Consider the following 23,166-nt stretch of genomic DNA (forward strand, 5'->3'; position numbering starts at 1 on the left):
TTTAGGTTCCAATTGTTTATTAATTCAAATACATCAAATTAATTTAAACATGTGTTTCTTCCCTCCATTGTTAGTTTGTAGTCTGATACAAAGTTTCTTAAATGCTAGGATAACTGTAATGTAGATTAAAGTTTCTACTACTCAGATAAAGCGCTCTGCACACGACAAAGAGCAGCATTGTGCCACCTTGAGAAGTCCATTTTTTAAAAAATGATTAGTTAAGTTGGAATTTCAGTGCCATGTCAAGCTCCTCAGTCTTTGAGAGGGTGTAGCAATTACCTTTCACGAAACCGTTTTCCATTTATGAAAATAATTTGCTGTTCCAAAAATAAATCGTTCCAAACAATTTGTCAATTCTTTGCTTCTCCTGGGAAAGTTCCACAGATGTCGTCAGTCTTTCAGAACTGCAACATGGCCGTTTTTTCATATATACCAGACAGCAATAATTTAAACAACAATATGGTATGGAGGGCAACAACTCCATCTTCTCCTCACCCCTCGCCTTGGTGTTCACTGCCCTCCAATCTTCCCTAAATCCTTCCCATGTAAATTCCCCAACCCATATTCACGGCTGCCTCCTTGACCCTGCCATCTCTCTTGGTCTTGCTAGTCCATTGTATCAATTAAAGATAAGTCCATCTCTGCTCACTTGCTTGTATCACTCACTAACCACATCCCTCTTACAGGCCCCAATCTTACCTCCTCCTGTAATCGCCCCTGGAAAAAGCTATCCCTCTATTTACTTACAATTGCATTTTCAAAATCCCAGCTGTCTGGCCTCTGGTCTTCCATTATCATAACATCTCTGCAGCTACTAGGCTGGATTTTGTCAGGGCAGCCGTGGCTTCGACCACAAGCCAGAAAGGGGGGAGGGGGCAATACCGCCTCAACTGTAAGTGGGAGCCACAAACAGACCCTGTGACAATCAAGCAGCTAATGAGCAGCCGTCAGGGCTCCTGTCCCTTTAAGGGATGAGATCCCGCCTCCAAGAGCTGCTGGCACAATTTGCACCTGGGCAGGAGGGCCACCCTCTACCTTTCCCACCACTACCAGAATGCCGTGGTGGAAGGCGATATCCCTATCCTCCCAATTTCCTCACCCCCACCCCACACACACCTCCCAGACTATTCCTGCAGGCCCCATAAAATTCAGACCACCGAATTTGCTCTGCACCTTCACCTCCACCTTTGATGTCATGGTCCCCAATAAAACCATTACTCTCCCACCCCGGCCATTTCCTTGACACAGGCCTCATCTCTGCTCCCTCAAGTCCATGAAATGCAGACTTGAAAGGCTGTGTTGGAAAACTGCTTTAGACGTCCACTGCCAGATCTGGCTGGACAACTTAAAACACAATTTGGTTCTGCACTCGTATGCCAGAGCAGTTCACTATTTCAGGATCATGCGGGAATACAAAAAACAACAAACCCCGGCTTCTTTTCTCCGCTGCAAACAGTCTTCTCAAACACCTCTCTCATTAAAGAGAGTGTGTGGAAGGGACATGTGTGAAGAGCTCGAACGTTTGTCACCAAGATCAAGGTCATTTGATCAACTGCCTGCTCCACACCTCTCCCTTTCACTAGCCCACCTGGCCAAACTTGACTATTTCAACACACTTCGAAGGTCGCCCAGAACTCTGCTGCCCTTATTTAACTTGCATTAAGTCTTGTTCAAGTCCTATATTCCAGTCATGCAACTTCTTGATTTTAAAATTTTCATCCTTGTTTTCAAATCCCTCCATGACCATGCCCCTCAATATTTGTAATCTCCTGTCGCCCTCAACACTAAGATGCTGTAATCTCCTCTCATCCTGCAATGAGGTATCTACTCTCCTCTAATTCTGAGCATCCCTGATTTTAATCACTCCACCACCAGTGGCCACAACTTCAGTTGCCTAAGCTCTTGAATATCCTTACTGCTTCTCTACCTCACTTTCCTCCTTTAAGGCACTCCTTACGTCTTTGACCAAGCTTTTGGTCATCTGACCCAATATCTCCTTATGTGGTTCAGTGTCATATTTTGTTTTATAATGCTCCTGTGAAGTGCCTTGGGACATTTTACTATGCTAAAGGTGCTTTACAAATATAAATTGTTGCTGTTTCTACCAATCTCACAAATGTTGAGTTTCCAGCAGCGTTCACTGGATAAAGGCTACATGTGCAAAGCCTCCCTGCCACCCAATTTTCAAGGGGCACTGAGGTCAACTGTTCTACTTACACTGCCCAGCAAAGATTTGCCAACCACATACCATGTTGACTTGCGTGCAGTCTGGAGGCTTAATGCGTAAAGAAACATAACACATTGCAATAATTCACAATGTGTGTCAAATTAATACAACATGTTGGAAACTGAGGATTAAATGCACGTAAAACTTTTTTGGAAACTTGTTATACTTGTCTTTTATACAAATGCATTTTCCTTTTTTTTAGTCCTGTGAAATATAGGGTAGCGTGACTTTCCACAAATCACTTGCAGACAAAAACTGTTTACACAGGCAGTAGTCTCTCTAACCCCATCCAATTATACTGGTTATTGAAGTATAGATTGCCATGTATCTACTAACCACTTTTTCCAGAGTGACAGTAATATAGAAAGATATCCCAATGCATAACTCATGCATTCAAATATATCAATGATGCACCACAGCAGTTAGAAACCAACTTTGCAATGTTTTAACAATGCTTCCATTACCATGCATGGTATAACTTGTGTAACTGACATAGTACTGAAAATTTACACCCAAATATTTAATCTCATGTACTCAGAAGCAATTATTCTTTGGGTTTCCATGTGGTCATGTCACTCATTCTCCACAACAGATTTGACACCATGTAAGTTTCTGTAGGGGGGGGGTCTTTGTATTGACAACTTGAAATAAAATTGTTGGCCAGACTAAGAGTGGTGGAACATGACCACTTGATGCATCCAATTTTATTTTCAAACGTGGTAATGTTTCCATGACACCATTTTATATATGCGAGTGTTATTTTAATTTGTGACTGCCGCCGGACAATCTTTTTAAAACAGATTTTTGGAATATAATGAACTATTCCATAAATACACAATTCTGTAAAATCTAGCTAAGTTAGAAAAGTTTCATACACAAACTTCATTACCTATCTGCAAATCCTGATACACAATATCATAATATTTGCTTTTAGAAAAATATCAATCTTTTAAAAATGTGTTTTACAAAACAATGAACACCAAAAATTACTAATAACACTTAGGAATCTGCAATAATAGGGCTCAACATTTAAAATGTGGAACTTTTTGGCATTAAAAGAAAATCAGATTAACCACCGGTAATTTTAACAGTTTGAAGCAACACTGTCAGTTCAGTATGGAAAGACAAATTATAGGACAGCATATCATTTATAATACACATGGTCATGGACTTCCCTAAATGTACAAAGATCATTTATTTTTACTTGATAATGTAGATTAAAATTACAATGGGAGACGTCAGGGACATATTTCAGTTCAGAGAGATAAAGAACATGATCAGAAAAGTATTCCCCCCACCCTAAAACATTTTCATACTAGAGAAATGCATGCACCAAAAAATTAAAAAGGCAACAATTTGACATTATAACGCTTGTTACCAACTTTATGTGGCAACCCACCCTTGTAATCACACTTCCTGTAAACTTATGCATTAAGTCAAATTTTAAAGTGCAAACTATTTACAGGTTACCTGGTCTTGATAAATGCACACCCTTGTCCCAATAACAGTGGTTATACAACTAACCAACTGTATTAGTGGTAGAGTTTTTTTGCTGTCAATTACTAGAGCAGTCTGCGCAATTGCACACTAAGTGTTTATCTGCAACTGGAATTGTCAAAAAAAAAATCCATACTCCTCAAATTTCCTCAGTAGGAGCACTACCAACCAAACATGTACTCCATGGCTTTGGAAACAAGGCTCTCATCTTTTCTAGGGGTCTGCCTGTCTGAAATCACCTAAAACAAAGAAAGGGAAGGTATTATTAAATTTAGCTCAAACTACACATTAAACACCAGCAGTAACTTCCAGTTTTTTCTCATGTACCTGATAGTCACTGCTAGAAGCTTTGTATGCTGCAGCCAGAGGCCTCATTGTGGTTGTTCGTGGTGTGCTTGGCGACTGTATAGGTGTACCCACAGCGTTGCTAGGAGGACTAAAGACCGAGAAGGGTGTTCCATAAGCTCTATCAGCTATCTCCATAACACTCTGCAAAACAAAAAAAGCTACGCATTTGTCACCATTTTCTAATCTCGTTTCTGTCTGTATCTTCAAAATTCAACCATTAAACTTTAGACAAGTTAGCTGTAAGAGACATTTTTTTCCATGTACCCCCTACTACCAGGATACCATAAGGTAGTCAAGAAATTTGACTACTTTCCCATCAGCAAGGAATGGGCTGGGAATAGACACATTAAAATATTTTTCTGTCAAAGATCTCTAAACATTGAGTGTCACGAAGCGATTTTTGATTTCTCCTTCTTTTCCCCTTCTTCACCTGAACATGTTTCTTCTTTTACCTGAATGGTGAACAACTAGGAAACTTCCAAACCCAAACAAGTTGATGTAATATGAAGAACTAGGAATTACTGATTACCTATAAGTCCTTTACAAAAACAAATTCCGAAGTAATCAGCAGCCAGTTATAGACGAATGCGTAGTCAAGATGACTTTGACAAAAAGGCTTCTCATTATCAATGCTCTTTAAACGACAACACTTGAATTTATTTAAGGCCTGTGACATTGTAAATCCTCCCATGACACTTCACAGGTGAGCTATCAGGCAAAATTAGCCATCAAGCCAAAGATTTTCAGACAGGTGTCCAAAAGGCTGATTAAAGATACACATCCAGTGCAGCAGCAACATTTTCCCCAAAGCCTCTTCACCATGGGTTTCATCAATAAATTGTCCGAAAACAGTGTGACTTCAGTTTAAATTTTCAGAGTTGAAACTTTATACTATCAGGACCACCAATTTCAGCAACGCACCTTATCGATGCACGGCTTCACTCCAACCATGATAGCTTCTCCAAAAATCTTCCCATCTTTACTTAAAGCTTTCCTGGCCTGCAGTTTAGACTGATACTGAATATGCATCCAGTTCCCATTGTTTGACATCTGCATAATATTCCAGTAAAAAAGAAAAATCAGATTTAAATATAAAATTACTTTAAAAAAGGAAGATAGCTGTAAACAAGATGTTTTCTCTCAGTTTTACTTTGGATTGTGTCAGACAGGTAAAAATCCCATATATAAATCAGAAGCAGAATCAGCAAAATTAAGAGGTTTATAAAGGAAAACATGTGAAAGAAATACAATGTCAAATTGTATATTGACAGGGTAGCATTCATTTGCTTTGTTCCAATATATGCACAGGACTAGGGAAAAACCAATTGGGTTCATTTATCATATTTTATATTTTAATAAAAATCAGGATCCAGTTTCAGAATATCTTAGTTTCAAGCACCTAGACTGCACTACTATGCTAAAGGTGTTAGACTGAACAATGATTCTGTCTAGACTGAATCCAATGACTGAATGTAACCAAGTGCTGAGACTCTCGTGTTTCCATTATGGAACCAAAATGGTTTAAATCTTTAATTTCTGGATCACAGCACTATAATTGTTTAAATGAATGGGGCAGATCATATGGGTGAATGGGAGTATTTAGAGAGAGGATGAGAGGGTAGCACAGAATGAACAGAAAAGAATCATGGCGGTCTGTACAGTGCATTTTAGCAATGAAGCTAATGCTCTGATCCAGATTATTCAATTGAGTGGGATACATTGGTTGAATGCTTTATTTTTGGAGGAGAGCAAAAGGGGATAGGAAGGCACAGGAGGGTGAAGGGCACTTTGTGATGACTTAAAGACAACAAACAACAGTGGAAAGAAATATAGTCGATGTTATTGCCAGTCATCTACAAAAATGCAGAATTTTGACAACCTCACAAAGGGTATAAAAAGGCCTTTTTCCCCCCCACAAGTATGGAACATAAAATTACTAGGCAATAGAAAAATAGTACTGAAAATCAGCAACAGAAAGATTAATATTTAACAATTTAGTGTTTTACTGAATTAATTTCTGACAACAATATAATTAATTAATTATCAATTTCTGGCTTCAGTCACTAAAAGAATCAGCATCGGTGTGCACAGAGAAACAGCTTCAGAATTTAATTAACAATTCAAGGAAATTACTATGTATTTTGCTGACACCAGCAAATCTTTGGCTTTCTGTTACCGTCGTCACAGGAATAAAAGTTTGCCAATGTGGGGTACTGTGCAACATGTTCAGCTTCATAGTAAAGCTCTTTAAAGTAACTCAGGAAAATGCATAAACATTTGCTGAATTTTTCAATGGCTAAAATGTCAATGGCTTCAGCCTGGCTCATGTGAATAAAAACAGTGTAGCAGTCTATTGCAATTAAGCTCCCATTATGTTCAGTTCATTGAATAAGGGCACCAATTTATTAACTGAATCCACAAGGAATGTTTTCCAAATATGAATCCAGTTTCTAAATAGAAACTATGAATAATGTTAAACATAAACATCCACACTTTCCGAAATCCACACATTAAACTGTTCGCATGTGTGTCTGTGCGGGGTAGGGCAAGAGGGGTCGATTACAATGGGTCTGCAGGGTGGGGGAGGTGAGAAGCTACATTGAGTTTTCTGTCACTAGGGAATATGGAAAGTTTGGCTGCCACCTACATCAGTTCATAAAATAACATTTTTACTAAGTGCTTTAAAACACAGATTTCCATATTTATATATTATATGCTGATCTATAATACACAAACTTCAATAATTATACACTGAACGTTACTGTGCCTGTTTCTCACTGTGTTGTTTTTGCTGGTAGCAGGAATCACGTTAAATTTCAGGTGTTAAAATAGGGTCATGTTGGAAAATAGTCTGGGAAGCACAGGACTAGTGCACACAAATGAAACTAGTAAACTGCTCAGCATGGTTATTTTAAAGTCATTTTCAGTGATTTAAAATAAGGTCGCTCACAGATGATGGACAAGACACTTATTAAAAAGGCTTTTTTGTGATAAACCGAATTTCAGCTATACTAATGAAACCACCAGGTTACCACTTAAATAGATCAAAATTTTTTTTTAACATAAGGAAAATGAAACAATTTTGTACTACGCTGGTTCATGGGAGATCTTACATTTGTGATTACACAAATAAGTTTGGCAGAAACTCGAGCCATAACTTCACTTCAGAAAATCAGTGCAATTGCACTCAGTCTGCTGATTGCACCCGAAGTGGAAACTCCACCCCACTAAATTTCAGAATCAAGGGCTCCTAGAGTTCACAGAAAAGTTCATTCATTTTACACCAAAGAAGAAATTTGCCTGTAATGTTTAAGCAATATTTAGGGAAAATACACTGTCCCAAACAGCAATAACCTTACAGCAACTAGAAAGCTTAATCAGTTTGCAAAGCCTTACCACATGCTTTAAAATGTTTCCATATTGTGCAAACTGTAGAAGGATATATGAAGCAGATGCTGGTGGAAACCTGCAATGAGATTTTTCTTAGCATAATTAATCTTATTCCCAATGTAGGTGAATAACAGATCAGACTCAAGTTAAAACCACAAGTTCAGGCACTAACAATGACTAAGTTCTTGTAAGAGCAAAAAACAACTTCCAGCCACTAGAATGTGATTCTTTTCGGAATTAAATACCTCAGCTTTTCTTTTTGCAGTTATATATATACTCCACCCAGGCAGGTGATCTGCTTCCAATACTAAATCAAGGCAGCTGCTCAGTCTCCACCTGACATCTCTCAACAGAAATGCGGCAAAGATTGGAAACTAGTTAGTGAAAGAAAAATTATGTAGTCTACTGTTGTCATAGCAACACACATGCTATGCCAATCTTTGGCTGGATTCTAGTTAGCACTTAATGGCATTTCTGAAAGGACCAGATATTACTCAGTTATAAATCTGCATTTAAAAATGAGCTCATTCATTGCAAAGCATATACCTACAGCCTAAAATATTGGGTTTTCTAATTCAACATCCCAGAGTTAGAACACTGCTGAAATTACAAGTCTCAAATTTAAATGGATAAATCCTTGGTGAAATATAAGGATCAGAATGATTCTCACATAAAATAATTAGGAGACAGGTTAACAATTTATAGAAATCCTCACTGAAAATTTAGTCAAAAAACTGCAACAGTTGAAAGTGTAATTTTGTAACAGTAACTTAGTTAAGGACCATCAAGAAATCTTTCACTTCTTCCACTCATCCTCCAAAGTGCCCTTCAGACAAGACGGTAATGCTAGTCAATTCAGCTATATGATTTGAAATTGTTACCTAATCATGTAATCCACGCACATGTATAGAAAGGAAGGTTGGTTCACTTCCAATGGTCCACCAGTAAACCAGAGGACGGAAAATTTCCACAATGAAGTCAATGCAATTGGGTCTGATCAGTAACCTAGGGATTCCACCTTAATCTACCAGTTCAAAATATTCTCACCATCGAAGCCAGGAGAATACCTAACAAGGATTTTTTTTTTAAAAAGGAGCCAATGTAACCCTACACATACTGACAAAAAAAACTTTGTGAAAAAGCAAGATATCAGTTCACCACAAGCAGCTTGTCAGCAAAACCGAAGCCCATGGGATAAAAGGGGCAATAACATGGATACAAAAACCAGCTAAGGGATAGAGTTGTTCTAGATGGATATTTTTAGACAGAAGAGAGGATTACAGTGGTGTTCCCCAAGGATCGGTACTAGGACCACTGTTGTTTATGATTATACAAAAATAACTTTGAGATACAAAGCACAATTTCAAAAGTTGCAAATGATATGTTATTTGGAAGAAATAGCCTGCAAGACAACATTGACAAGCAGGTGAAATGGGTGAACACATGGCAGACGAAATCCAATGTAGAAAGCACGAGGTGATATATTTTGGGAGGAAGAATGGAGAAAGACAATACAAACTAAATGGCACAATTTTAAAGGATACGCAAGAACGGAGACACTGGGGCGGGGGGGGTGGAGCGTTTGCACACAAATCTTTGAAGGTGACAGGACAGGTTACAAAGCAGTTAATAAAGCACGTATGATCCTGACTTTTATTAAGTCAGGATGTTATGCTAAACCTATACAACATGCTAATTCAACCCCAGCATTGGGCACAGTGTCCAATGTCGAGCACCACATTTTAGGAAGAAAATGATGACTTTGGAGAGGGTGCAGCAGAGATTTACTAAAATGGTTCCAGTACTAACAGATTCCAGTTACATGGATACACGAGACAACTGGGGTTTTTCTCTTTAAAGTGCAGAAGGCTAAAAGGACATGTGATCGGTGTTTAAAATCATGAAGTGTAAAAAAGAGAAACTGTTACCAATGGCTGATGGGTCAGAACGCAGAGATTTAAAGTGGCTGGAGAAAGAACCAGAGACGACATGAAAGTAGGCTATATTTTTTTTAAAAACATGGTTGGTTAGGGATTTGATGTACACTGCCAGATAAGGGAGATGGAAACTGATTCTATAGTAGCATAAGGAAATTGAATAAATACTTGAAGGAGAAGGAATTGCTGGGATATGGGAAAGACTGGTAGAATGGGGCTAAAGCCGGTGCAACAAAACAACATATCTATACAGCATCTTTAAAGTAAGAAAACATTCCAAGGTGCTTCACAGGGGAATTAGGAAACAAAATATTACACCCAGACATACAAGGAGATATTAGGAGGTTAGATGCCCAAAGGCTTAGTCAAAGAAGTTAGTCTAAAGAAGGGTCTTAAAGGAGGAAAATGAGGTACAAAGGTGGAGGGGTTTAGGGAGGGAATTCCAGGCCTTTGGTCCTAGGCAACTGAAGCATGGCCACCAAGTCTAGAGCAATTAAAATGAGAAAAGTCCAAATATTTTGGAGGGTTGTGGGGCTGGAGATTGGAAGGGGCGAGTCCATGGAGGGATTTAAAAACAAGGACAAGAATCTTAAAATCAAGACACTGCTGTACCAGGGGCACAGGAGGAGGAGTAGGCCATTCAGATCCTAACCAACTGCACCCAACGTGGGGTCCACCAGGAGCCAATGTAGGTCAGCAAGCACAGGGGCGATAGGGGAACGGGACCTGTGCAAGGTAAGACTCGAGCAGCAGAGTTTTGGATGGTCTCAAGTTTACAGAGGAGAGAATGTGGGAGGTCAGTCAAAAGTGTATTGGAATAGTCAAGCCTAGAGGTAACAAAGGCATGAACAAAGGTTTCGGCAGCAAATGAGCTAAGACATGGGTGAATTCAGGCAATGTTACAGAGGTGGGAATAGGCAGCCTTAGTGATGGCATGATAATGTGGTTGAAAGCTCATCTCGGGATCAAACATATCATCAAGGTTGCGAACAATTGGTTTAGTCTTAGTGTTACGAGGACAAGGATGGAGTCAGCACCCACGGAATCGAGTTTGGAGCTGGGACTGAAAACAATGGCTTCAATCTTCCCTATATATTTAATTGGGGGAAATTTCTGATCACCTGTACTGGATAAGCAGTCTGATAATTTAACAACTGAGGAGGTGAAAGAGGTGATGTCAGTGAGATAGAGCCGGGTGCCATCTGCATACATGTGAATACTAATGCTGCACTTTTATGGATGACGTTGCAAAGGGGCATTATGCAAATGAGAAATAGGAGGGGGCCAAGAACAGGTCCTTGGGGACACCAGAAGTAACAGTACTGGAACAAGAAGAGAAGCTATTGCAAGGGATACGCTGGCTGAGATTAGATAGATGAGAACAAAACCCAATGACAGCAGTCCCACCAAGCTGGATAACAGTGGTGAGGCATTGGAGATGAATGGTGAAGTAAAACTTGTCAAAGGTTGCAAACATGTGGAGGATGAGGCAGGATAGTTTATCTTTATCACACTCACAATGGATATTATTTTTGACTTTATTAAGAGCCATTTCAATACTGTGCCAGGACAGAATCCTAATCAGAGGTATTCAAGCATGGAGCTCCAGGAAAGAGGAGCACAGATTTGAGAGGTGACAACACATTCAAGGATTTGGGAAAGGGAGGCTGCAGATTGGCTGGTAGTTTGCAAGGACAGCGAGGTAAGCAGTTGTTTTTTTGAGCAGAGGGGAGAGGGGTCGTGCTGGAGGATTTAAAGGAGAGGAACAAAACCTGAAGAGAAAGAACCATTAGTATGATGGGCCAGATGGCCTCGCTTTTAAGCTGTACTTGTCTTGAACAGAAAGAAAGATGCTGCACAATTTTAAATGTCACTGCAAACAATGTAATCTTAGAAAACATGCCAAAGATAGCTGACAAAAATAGTACTACACAAATTGGCATTCCTTGTGAATTAGATTAATTGCTGCCAATACTATGTAAACATTGCAGTTCACCTAATATATGTTGTGAAAAAAAATGCTTTATATCAAAAAAATGATTTTTGAATTTACTGGCTGGAAACCCCCAATTGATTTTTAAAAAGACTAAAGCCACATTCCAGTGACTCCTATCCCATTAGCAAAGCATCCAGACAATCATCTGGGTATTCAACTGGGTGGATTCAAGCCATTAGATATAATCATGTGGACAATGGGACTCAGGCTGAGAGGGGAATTCCCAGCCATGGTCTAATCAAGTTACAACTGGAATAACTAGCCATGACCATATTTGGGTCACTGGGCAGCTGGAGAGGGGGCCATATGACAAGACAGCTACTCTGTTTAAGCAATCTTTTTTGTGCAGAACAGAACAAGCAACTGAAATGCCGAAGGAGGATTCCCTCTCTCTCTATCCAACTTGCAAGTTTTGAACCTTGTCTGCTGATTTTGACTATCCAGGTTCCGCAGAGATTTTAAAAAGAATTTAACCTCACAGCTGCTATATTCAGGAGAAGACATCAATCATCCATCTACATCTTTAAACCACCTTGACACTGCCCAGAAGGACCACAAGTTCAGCCTGAAGCCAGCTAAGTCTCCAACCTTCAAGAAGTGTATATCCTTTTAACTTTACTGGGCTTTAAATTGCTTAATCTACCCTCCCAGCACGCGCACACAAGTCAGGGTTTTGTTATTTTTTTTCTTAGACTGGGCTAAACACAATAAAAACTATCTTTTCTTCTGGAAAAGCTCAAGAAAACCTGTGTGTCCTTTATAGTCACACCATGTAAATAGTTAAGCACTCACTGAACTGGAAAGCATATCCTTTGTATCCTTTTCAAAAGAGGACCTGTTATGGTCAAACAAGAAATAGGAAGAGAGAGGAGCCATACGACTCCTCCTCACCTGATTGTAACATATACATTAAGCTCTCTTTATATATGCACATGCTTTTCCTCAAAAACTGTGTTACATGAAACTTGCAAACTTAATTACTTCAAGATTTAAACATTCTCAGCAAATAATGAAGCAACTCCAAATTCAGGGCTATTTTATGCTACAATATGGTGACATCTGGAATGTCTTTGGGTTTTACAAATTCTGAAGGATGCAAAGTCATTTGATATACAATCTATACACACGCAAGTAAATCTCATTCCATCGGGAACTAAAAAGTTGAACAATTTGATTCTCATCTGTATGCCCAGGCAAGCAGAGTTTCTACAATTCTAGGAGAGAATACAAATCGTACAAACCCAAAAACTGTAATCCAAGTGTCATCTAAGTGATCATCAGATGTAAGAGATTCGCCTTGAGTGTAGAAGGGATCTGCCTGTGCAGGAGAAAGAGTGGCCTTTCTGTGTTGGCCAATAGTGGTTGGACTAAACATACTAGGACCTAAGGTAGAAAGGAAATGTTTATTATTTAAGTGCACCCTATGGAAGTAATTTAACCGTGCTCCTATTCGCAACATGAATTATCGAACACAAATATAAAACAAATGCACTGTTCCTTTATTCAGCAATAAACAAAATTGAGCTTTATGGAATCAACTATCACATCTGTCATTTGAAAGCACAAGGACCACAGAAAATTTTGAAGAAAAGGATCTTGGACTTGGGAAAATCCCACCAATTATCCTCAGCATTTGAACTCCATCGGCAAATTTCAAGTCCTAAATTCTTGCACATTATGTGCACATAAAGTGTATTTCCATTCAGAAATGGATTTAAGACACTTTCCTTATGGTTATGATGTGAGATGTTGCAAATTAATATGTTCAGAGGTACACCTTTGTAAACTTAGTCATTAGATTTGTCATTTTAACATTTTACAATCAGCAACAGCGCACACAATCTAGAGGACAATTTATTGAACAGGAGATACCATGTCACTGGTAGATGTGATTTGAAACATTAGGCAGCAAGTCATCCTGGGGGATTTATAACCTCAAACATCTAATGGCATTAGCAGAGATATCTACTTCCAACACCAGATTGCCTTTTAGAAGTCTCCTGGTCCCACAGTGTTGCCCTCATCCAGGGCAGTTGCTTTGGCTAATAACTATTTGAGGCCCCTAAAAAAATGGAGAGATCCTAGATTTGCCAAAGCCCCTTTCAACTGACAGCTCTTTGGGCAAAGGCTTCATCTCACAGGCTTAAAGGGTCAATTAACAGAGAAGCGGTCTCAGACTGGATTTTCATTTTGCACCCAGCAGAAAAAGGCTGCGTATACATTAAGGAATAAGCCAGCAGAACTTTGAAGGGTTAAACTATTGGAAGGATTTTGTGTCTACGGAGCCAAAGGTACAGAGAAGGCAAGTTATATCTATTATCTTAATATGTCAAGAGTAAAGAATTCTACATATTTTCACTGTGAAAATTGTGCACTCTTTGCTCATATATTGTTAGTAAAGAAACCACTTATAGATTTGATGAAGACTGCAAACCAGTAAGACTTGTGTTATTTACCAAGAAACTAAATGTCTCAGTGAATAACTACACTGACTGTAAACATACCCGATCCAGGCGTTAATAAGTTATTTCCAGAAAGAGGAGTTTGAACTTTTGAAACATTAGCCTGCAATTAAAAAGAAGTCCAATAAGAAATTATCTTAAGTAATCTTAAATTTAATTCACAGGCAATCATGATTCACACTTCTGGCAATTTCTTACGTAGAACTACACAGTGCTGTGGCAGGAAAAAGAAAGACAAGAAAAAGTGGAGTAATTCCTTGCAACATCCAGGTACACCAAAGCATTGGAAAACAGCACTGCCAGAGATTTGGAAGCAAGGTGTACATCCACCTCACCACATTCAATATATGGCATGGAGAGTTTATGCAAAATGAGGAAGAAACAACTTTTGAAAGAGTAGATTTGTTGCCTTAAAAATCACTGCAAAAGGACATTCAAAAGTAGTGAATGATGGCAGAATGATAACTGAAAAACACACACCTTTCAGACATTAAAACATTATCAAATTGCAGTGTTATTCCAAAATCTATCTAATAGTAGCCAGAAAATTCCCTGCAACAGCTGTCGTTCACAGCCCCTAACCATTACCTGACAAACTCCACACTTCAATTGTTGACTCTATCCATCTCCCTGGTAATTGTCTGAGAACCAGGCTGTTCACAACTTGTGTGTCATATTTGGCCCCCAGGAGAGCTCCCAACCCCAAATCCAGACCATCACTAAGGCCGCCCATTTCAAACTCTAACGTCACCTGACTTTGCCCCCTCTCAGTTTATCTGCTGCTGAAACACTCACCCATGCCTTTGATATCTCGTGATTTGACTATTCTAATGCACCATGAGCCAGCCTCCCACATCCTATCCTCCGTAAACTTGACATCAAAAAATCTGCTGCCCATGTCTTGACTCACAATAGATCCCATTCATCCATCACCCCTGTGCTCACTGACCTACACTGGTTCCCAGTTAAGCAATGTCTCCATTTTAAAATTCCCATCCTTGTTTTCAAATCCCTGCATATTTCTTTAACTTCGTCCAGCCCTACAACCCTCCAAGATATCAGCATTCATCTAATTCTGGTCTCTTAAGCATCTTCAGTTTTAATCCTGCCCTACTGGTGGTCATATCTTCAGCTGCTTGGGGCCCCAAGCCACTCCACCTCTCTACCCTGCTTTCCTCCTTTAAGAGGCTCCTTAAAACCTACCTCTTTGGCCAAGCTTTTCTGCAATGTTCCCTTTATAAATTAAAATGCGGCATGTGGCCAGTTTTTTTGAGTGTGCAGTCCCTTTAAATTTTATGCAACCACATCGCCTAGCAAGGCCTGTATAGCATCTTCCGAGTTGCTATGCAGCCGCACACACTCAGTTTAGTGGGAACATTAGTCATCTGTCCTTAAGCAGCTCATCGTCAAATTTTGCTTTAGGGGTTTCCTGTGAAGCATGCTGCTCTAAACTCCCCTGAAGATATAGTCACATTCAATACAAATGAGGTACAGAAAAAGGGTGAAAAACCACTTGTATCTAGCACCTTACCAGTTGTCGTGAATTTAAGGGTGAAAGTCCAGCTCTTGAATTTCCCAAATCATCATATAAACTACGAACTGGTGGTGCGCCACACTTATCTTTTGGAGTGGGTACAACTGGTTGGGGAGGAGTGCCTCCTGAATTTGAGTGAAAAACAACGATGCTTTTAATTTAGAAGAAATCTTTACTATGGCAGGTCTTTTAATAACAATATAAAAACTGAGCAATTTAAAGCTGTTATTCATATTTATAGATATGAAAAGAATAAACCCCACTGCAAAATAAAACCCAATAGATCTGACCTGAAATTGCGTAACCATATCCAATGTCACTTCCCAAAACCTGTACACTTCATTAGGTGTAAGATTGAGACATAATCAAAGCCCAAAGTTTTAATGGAACATTTATGTAATTTCAAAACTCTAGATCCAACCATTACTACTTAGCCATTCCCAATGTCAATGCCAGCTTGAAAAATTTGCAGATCACAGCTTAGTGCCTAAGCGCCATATTATACAACCCTATGAAAGCATGCAACTAGAAGCACCACTTTTGTTTAACAGAGCAACATGCAATGATGATAACTGCAAATCATCAGTTTGTTCATATAAATACATATCATTAATTTACTAAAAAAACTGTTAAATATCCAAACATGAACCCACCCACCACCAGGTATGTATTAAATAAAAAGTAAAAATGAACTTTCCAAGTACAACTGAAAAGTTTGACTCAAATGTCAGGATCATTTTTGTCAATTATGTTGCTTCAACCCACTTACCTCCAAAGGGAGATCGCACATCTGTTATTCCTGCCAAAGTGCCACAAAAGTTCCGTGGCTGAGGAGTTACAGGGGATGGTAAATCTCCCATTAAGAAACCAGGTAAAAACTGAGCACCAGCACCTGGCTTAGGAGATGTTGGAGATCCCAATGCCATTGGTTCAGATCCTATAGTTAAAAAGAAATCACGAAGTGTGTATGTGTTTGTATGTATATTATATCTCTTAAGAGATCAGAAACAGACTTGCAAATGTTACGGAGAGAAGATTTCAAGGAGGAAGAGAATGTTAATGTTGGATGGCTTGAAAATTGAAAGAAATTAATGGCAAATGAAAAAAAAACTGACACAGGATGGAGAGATATGGAAAGGCTACTCTGAGCCAAGGGCCTGCCTTTGGGCACAGTACACATAATGATGATGATATACCAGTACATGTATTACCTGAATGATTTAAACATTTCATTTTTGGGAGGGTTGGTGTAAACAATTCTATCAAACAGTCAGCCCAATGCATAGCTAGAGTGAAAAAGACAAATAAGGTCCTTGCCAATATCATCAATGGACTGAAACCAAATCAAAAGTTCCAGGTTGGGTATAAAAGTATTATTACCTTTGATTCAAGTTACAAGAGACAGCAACTTGGTTGTTCACATGAAAAGGAATTCAAGTTACAAGAAAACTGCACTTGTTTTATTTTGAGGGAATCCAACTGAAGTTGGAGGTGAAGAGAAATACAAAAGCTGATCCATTATTTGGGTGGGGGGGGGAGGTGGGAGGAGGGCCAATGGTTCAAGAACATGTTAAAAATAACCATAAGAAATGCCATGGACAATCGTGAAAATAAGCAAATAAATACAATTCTCCAAAATGTTAGAAAGCAGCCAGGAACTGTTCAAAAAGTTTTCTATTCAATTTGCTTCTATCAAAATTTCCTCTCAGAATTCACCACTTAGCATTCACAGAAGTTGTAAATTTGAAAACAAGAGTCCTATATGTGGCTCCAAAGTACAACTTCATTTTAAGCAATCCATCCCAAGGAACTAATTATAATTCCCTTCCTCCAGACTCTTGCACAAGCATCAACCTAACGTAGTGCATTCCCACATAGCCAGAGGCCAGTGATTTAAGGCGGATGTGAAGAAAGTGGTGAACTACATATTAGTCTAAAGAAAGCCACTGTGTATCACAGGAGTAATTCAAACCTACTCGGCAACTCGTGACGCAGATTAAAGTCTGAATACACCTAGTAGCCCTACCGATAACTCTAGGGAAGTTTCTGTGTTGCAACCACATGTTCGACTTATTAAGGCCATCAGTGCTATTTCTCTCCCAACTCCTCACCCATTTCCCCACTCGTTGTGTGTCGTGGACCTGAAACCATTAACAATTTGGTTTGGATTACCTAATCTTTATGCAGAGCGATTCCGCCGGTCTGCTTTCGATTCAAATTCCTGAACAGGAAGTATGTTTGGTCCAGTAATATACCGCAGGAAGTACTTCGTCTCATTAGCTATGCACACTTTTAAAAAAAGAACCTGATAGCTGACCCTTGCTTAGAAACCAGAGGCATCACGTGGTGGCCACTTAGTCCCTGAATTTGCTGTTTCAGTTCAATTTATTTCTGAAGGGGTTTATGTTGCAGTAACAGCCTTTGGTTGGCCACCCGCGCCTGAAATGTTCCGCACCGTCTCCGTGCCCCATGTGCCTGGGATTGAGGCTCCCTCACCAGCCAGGAGCCCTTCCAGCCCAGCCGCCCGGGGTGAAAGAGAAGCGGAATAATCCGTATGAAATATTAGAGAATTGCAACGGCCACAACCACTGCAGGTTATAATTCACATTAAAGACACTGTCAGTGTTGATTCACATTCAATTTAAACTCTCCAGAGAGGGGAGAACATTACCTCGATTCAGCACCGAAATTCCAACTGCAAAAAACTGGACTCAACTAGGCCCCAGTGAACAAACTGTAATCCTCACAAATTTAAAAAAAAAACCCAAAAATAACAACCGCGTAAACCAATTACATTAGAGAACATTAGGCCGCACTCTGGGCCCTGCTCCTACCTGGAGTGTGCAGGGTTTTATTGGGTGAGAGGTGGGGAGCTGCCCGGCGCCGCTCCACAATCTCCTCACTTCCCCACATCCATGTGAGCGTGCGCGGAGCGGCTCACCCGCTTCACCCGGCTCAGCTCCAGCCTCGGCCTGGGCCTCAGCGCCAAACAGCAGCCCCGCCACCTCCCCCCCCCCCCCTCCCCCTCCCCCAAATCCGCAAATCGCCCCCCCAAACACCGCCAGAATCGCCTCTCAGTCACCCACCCTCCCCATCCCCACCCCCCATCCCCACTCCCCCCACAATCCCCGCTCCCCATCCCCCACAATCCCCGCTCCCCATCCCCACTCCCCCCCAATCCCCGCTCCCCATCCCCACTCCCCCCACAATCCCCGCTCCCCATCCCCCCATCCCTCACAATCCCCGCTCCCCATCCCCCACAATCCCCGCTCCCCATCCCCACTCCCCCCCAATCCCCGCTCCCCATCCCCACTCCCCCCACAATCCCCGCTCCCCATCCCCCACAATCCCCGCTCCCCATCCCCCACAATCCCCGCTCCCCATCCCCATCCCCTCACAATCCCCGCTCCCCACCCCCCCCAATCCCAGCTCCCCACCCCCCCCAATCCCCGCTCCCCACCCCCCCCAATCCCCGCTCCCCACCCCCCACAATCCCCGCTCCCCACAATCCCCGCTCCCCACCCCCCCCAATCCCCGCTCCCCATCCCCCCCCAATCCCCGCTCCCCACCCCCCCCAATCCCCGCTCCCCATCCCCACCCCCCACAATCCCCGCTCCCCACCCCCCACAATCCCCGCTCCCCATCCCCCACAATCCCCGCTCCCCATCCCCCACAATCCCCGCTCCCCACCCCACAATCCCCACTCCCCCCACAATCCCCACTCCCCCCACAATCCCCACCCCCCCATCCCCACTCCCCCCACAATCCCCACCCCCCCCATCCCCACTCCCCCCACAATCCCCATCCCCACTCCCCCCACAATCCCCACCCCCCCCACAATCCCCGCTCCCCATCCCCACTCCCCCCACAATCCCCGCTCCCCACCCCCCCATCCCCACTCCCCCCACAATCCCCACTCCCCATCCCCACTCCCCATCCCCACTCCCCATCCCCACTCCCCATCCCCACTCCCCCCACAATCCCCGCTCCCCAACCCCCATCCCCACTCCCTCCACAATCCCCGCTCCCCACCCCCTCCCCAATCCCCACCCCCCCGCAAATCGCCTCCCCAAACACACCGCCAGAACCCCCTCAGTCACCCCCCATCCCCACTCCCACCACAATCCCCGCTCCCCACCCCCCCAACAATCCCCGCTCCCCACCCCCCCACAATCCCCGCTCCCCACCCCCCCCCACAATCCCCGCTCCCCACCCCCCCCACAATCCCCGCTCCCCACCCCCCCCACAATCCCCGCTCCCCACCCCCCCCACAATCCCAGCTCCCCACCCCCCCCACAATCCCAGCTCCCCACCCCCCCCCACAATCCCCGCTCCCCACCATCCCCCCACAAGCCCCGCTCCCCACCCCCCCCACAAGCCCCGCTCCCCCCCAACAATCCCCGCTCCCCACCCCCCCCACAATCCCCGCTCCCCACCCCCCCCCACAATCCCCGCTCCCCACCCCCCCCCACAATCCCCGCTCCCCCCCCCACAATCCCCACCCCCCCATCCCCTCTCCTCACCCCCCCCACAATCCCCTCTCCCCAAACGCACCTGTGGAATCCCCTCACCTCACCCCCACCCCCAGATTCCCCTCTTGCCACACCTCCCCGAATGCCCTCCTCACACACCACCCACCCCGCCACCCCGAGATCCCCACACACCACCAACCCCCCACCCCGAGATCCCCACACACGACCAACCCCCCCACCCCGAGATCCCCACACACCACCAACCCCCCCACCCCGAGATCCCCACACACCACAAACTCCCCACCCAGAGATCCCCACACACCACCAACCCCCCCACCCCGAGATCCCCACACACCACCATTCCCCCCTCCGCCCCGAGATCCCCTCCAATGCAAACCGGAATCCCCTCATCCCCAGAATCCCTTCTCCCCATTCACAGCCCCACCCCCAAGGATCCCCTCACCACCTCAGGATCCCCTCTGGGCACCCACACCCCCAATACCACCCGGGAACCCCTCTAGTCACCACCACCACCACCCACCCGGGAACCCCTCTAGTCATCACCACCACCACCCATCCCAGGAACCCCTCTAGTCATCATCATCACCACCACCACCCACCCCGGGAACCCCTCTAGTCACCACCACCACCCACCCCGGGAACCCCTCTAGTCACCACCACCACCACCCAACCCGGGAACCCCTCTAGTCACCACCACCACCATCACCCACCTCGGGAACCCCTCTAGTCATCACCACCATCACCCACCTCGGGAACCCCTCTAGTCATCACCACCACCACCCATCCCGGGAACCCCTCTAGTCATCACCACCACCACCCACCCACCCCGGGAACCCCTCTAGTCACCACCACCACCCACCCCGGGAACCCCTCTAGTCACCACCACCCACCCCGGGAACCCCTCTAGTCACCACCACACACCCACCCCAGGTTCCCCTCTCCCACCCCCCACACGCCCGGAATTCCCTCTCCCCACCCACCAGAATTACCTCTCCCCACCCACCGGAATTCCCTTTCTTCCTGCCCCCGGAATCCCCCTTGCCCACTGCCCCCTGAATCACCACCCCCACAAACACTCACTAGAATACCCACACCCCACACACACACACACCCAACCCCACCAGTAACCCCTTCCCCTTACACACCACACCCAGCAAAATCCCCTCCCCCAACACACGCACCCCCCCACCACCAGACTCACCCAACACACGTCCCCCCACCACCAGAATCCCCTTCCCCCTACGCACACCACCCAACAAAATCCCGTCCCCCAACCCACCACCAAAATCCCCTCCTTCCCAGCACATGCACCCCCGCACCAGAATCACCTCCACCCCACACACACCCAGACCAGAATCCCCTCCCCGCCATTGCAATCCCTTCCCATCCCCATTCCCCCACCAGAATCCTCCCCTCGCCACCCCCCCCATCGGAATCCCCTCCCACAGGCCTCCAACCCACTCCAGAATCCCCCTTCCCCATGCCTCCTCCCCCCCCAGCCCCCCCACACAGACCAACCCCCCCAGAATCCAACCCCACACTCATCCTCTACCCCTCAAACCCCCCCCACCTCTCCTTCCCCCCCAAACTGCCCCCAACTCCTGTCCACCCACCCCCCCTCCTCCAGCCCCCACCTCCTCCACCCCTCCTCCAGCCCCCACCTCCTCCACCCCCCCCACACCCCCCACCTCCTCCCCTCCCACTCCCTCCAACAAACCCAACCTCCTCCAACAAACCCAACCTCCTCCAACAAACCCAACCTCCTCCAACAAACCCAACCTCCTCCAACAAACCCAACCTCCTCCAACAAACCCAACCTCCTCCAACAAACCCAACCTCCTCCAACAAACCCAACCTCCTCCAACAAACCCAACCTCCTCCAACAAACCCAACCTCCTCCAACAAACCCAACCTCCTCCAACAAACACCCGAGGAATCCCCCACCCACCCATGAATCCCCCACCTACCCAGGATTCCCCCACCTTCCCCGCCACCCCACCGAAGGAATCCCCCACACCCCCTCCACACCACCCCCCCAGGAATCCCCCACACCCCCTCCACACCCCCCGCCCCAGGAATTCCCCACACCCCCTCCCTCACCCCCCCCCGCCCCCCAGGAATCCCCCACACCCCCTCCCTCACCCCCCCCCCAACAGGAATCCGCCACACCCCCTCCCTCACCCCCACCCCCAGGAATCCGCCACACCCCCTCCCTCACCCCCACCCCCAGGAATCCCCCACCCCCCCAGCCCCACAAATCCCCCACCCCCCCAGGAATCCCCCACCCCCACCCCCCCCAGGAATCCCCCACCCCCCCCCGAATCTCACCCCCCACCCCCCCCAGGAATCCCCCCACCCCCCCACGAATCCCCCACCCCCCCAGGAATCCCCCACCCCCACGAATCCCCCACCCCACACATTCCCCCTCGTGAGAGCGCGCGCTCCACCCCCCGGCAAATCCGAATCTTACCTTGGAACTCCATGACAATAGGTTCGAGAACGTGGGCGACACATGGACCTGGGCAGCTTCTTCCTTCCCCAGCCCCGTCTCCCCCACCCCCTCACACCCCCTCCGCCCGGCCTCCAGCAGCAGCAGCAGCTCCTTCCTTCCCCCAGCCCCGTCCCCACCAGCAGCAGCTGCAGTTTCTTTCCCTCCAGCAGCAGCAGCTCTGTCCACTTTCAAAAATGGCGGAAAATCTCCAATTGCAAGAGCGGAGCTGCACGATGGGAAAAGCGTCACTCACTTCACTCGGGTGTATTTCTTTGCAAGGGCTGGCGCTGAAAAGACGTTCAGCCTCCGCTTCGCTGACGTTGTTGCAACAACACCTCCTCGATCAGTAGGCAAAAAGAGCAAGCCAACATATCGGAAGTACATGCGGTAGTATTTATAAATGAGTGACAAAATGGAAAAGGGGTTAAAATGATCTCCCATGGTGCTGTTCCGTGATTTAGAATTTGTGATGAGCATGGTGCTATACAAGAAATCATTTGAAAAGTTGAACGAAAAAGGAGCTATTTGGCCTGGAGAATCACGGAACAATCCAGTTAGTTCCATTCCGCATTCTGTCCTCATCCTGCATCTTTTTATTCCTAAATTCTCTCCAGTTCACTTTTGAAGGTTACTATTCAATCAGCAGTACATTCCAAATGCTAACCACGCATTGCATAAAAAGATTTTCCTTGTGTCACTTCTGGTTCTTATGCCGACCACCCTAAATCTCTGCTCTCTGCCACTGAAAATACTTTATTTACTTAGACCTCTAGTTTTGAAATAACTCTTAT

The 23,166-nt window shown here is 44.7% G+C and overlaps 1 protein-coding gene across 2 annotated transcripts; it reads right to left on the reverse strand.

Moving 5' to 3' along the window:
- Nucleotides 1–22,430, reverse strand: nup35 (nucleoporin 35). Of its 2 annotated transcripts, XM_078551911.1 has the most exons (9): nt 22,355–22,430; nt 16,161–16,328; nt 15,389–15,516; nt 13,900–13,960; nt 12,637–12,778; nt 7,469–7,538; nt 4,994–5,122; nt 4,052–4,213; nt 1–3,963 (listed from the first exon to the last, which is right to left on the reverse strand). In XM_078551911.1, exons 1-9 carry the CDS (start codon nt 22,365–22,367, stop codon nt 3,886–3,888), a joined length of 951 nt encoding a protein of 316 aa, XP_078408037.1. In that variant the 5' UTR covers nt 22,368–22,430; the 3' UTR covers nt 1–3,885. The 2 variants fall into 2 exon arrangements, with proteins under 2 accessions (XP_078408037.1, XP_078408038.1); XM_078551912.1 differs by lacking the exons at nt 13,900–13,960; nt 15,389–15,516.
- Nucleotides 22,431–23,166: the final 736 nt, after the last annotated feature.

Source organism: Cetorhinus maximus, chromosome 11, assembly GCF_964194155.1.
Source record: "Cetorhinus maximus chromosome 11, sCetMax3.hap1.1, whole genome shotgun sequence".
Lineage (NCBI taxonomy): Eukaryota > Metazoa > Chordata > Chondrichthyes > Lamniformes > Cetorhinidae > Cetorhinus > Cetorhinus maximus.

Excerpts from the sequence above, each read along its gene's own strand:
- nup35 (XM_078551911.1), bottom strand. Across the intron at positions 15,517-16,160 it reads TGTGCGATCTCCCTTTGGAG|GAGGCACTCCTCCCCAACCA; the intron begins GTAAGTGGGTTG and ends ACTCAAATTCAG. Across the intron at positions 12,779-13,899 it reads CTTATTAACGCCTGGATCGG|GTCCTAGTATGTTTAGTCCA; the intron begins GTATGTTTACAG and ends TTTCTACCTTAG.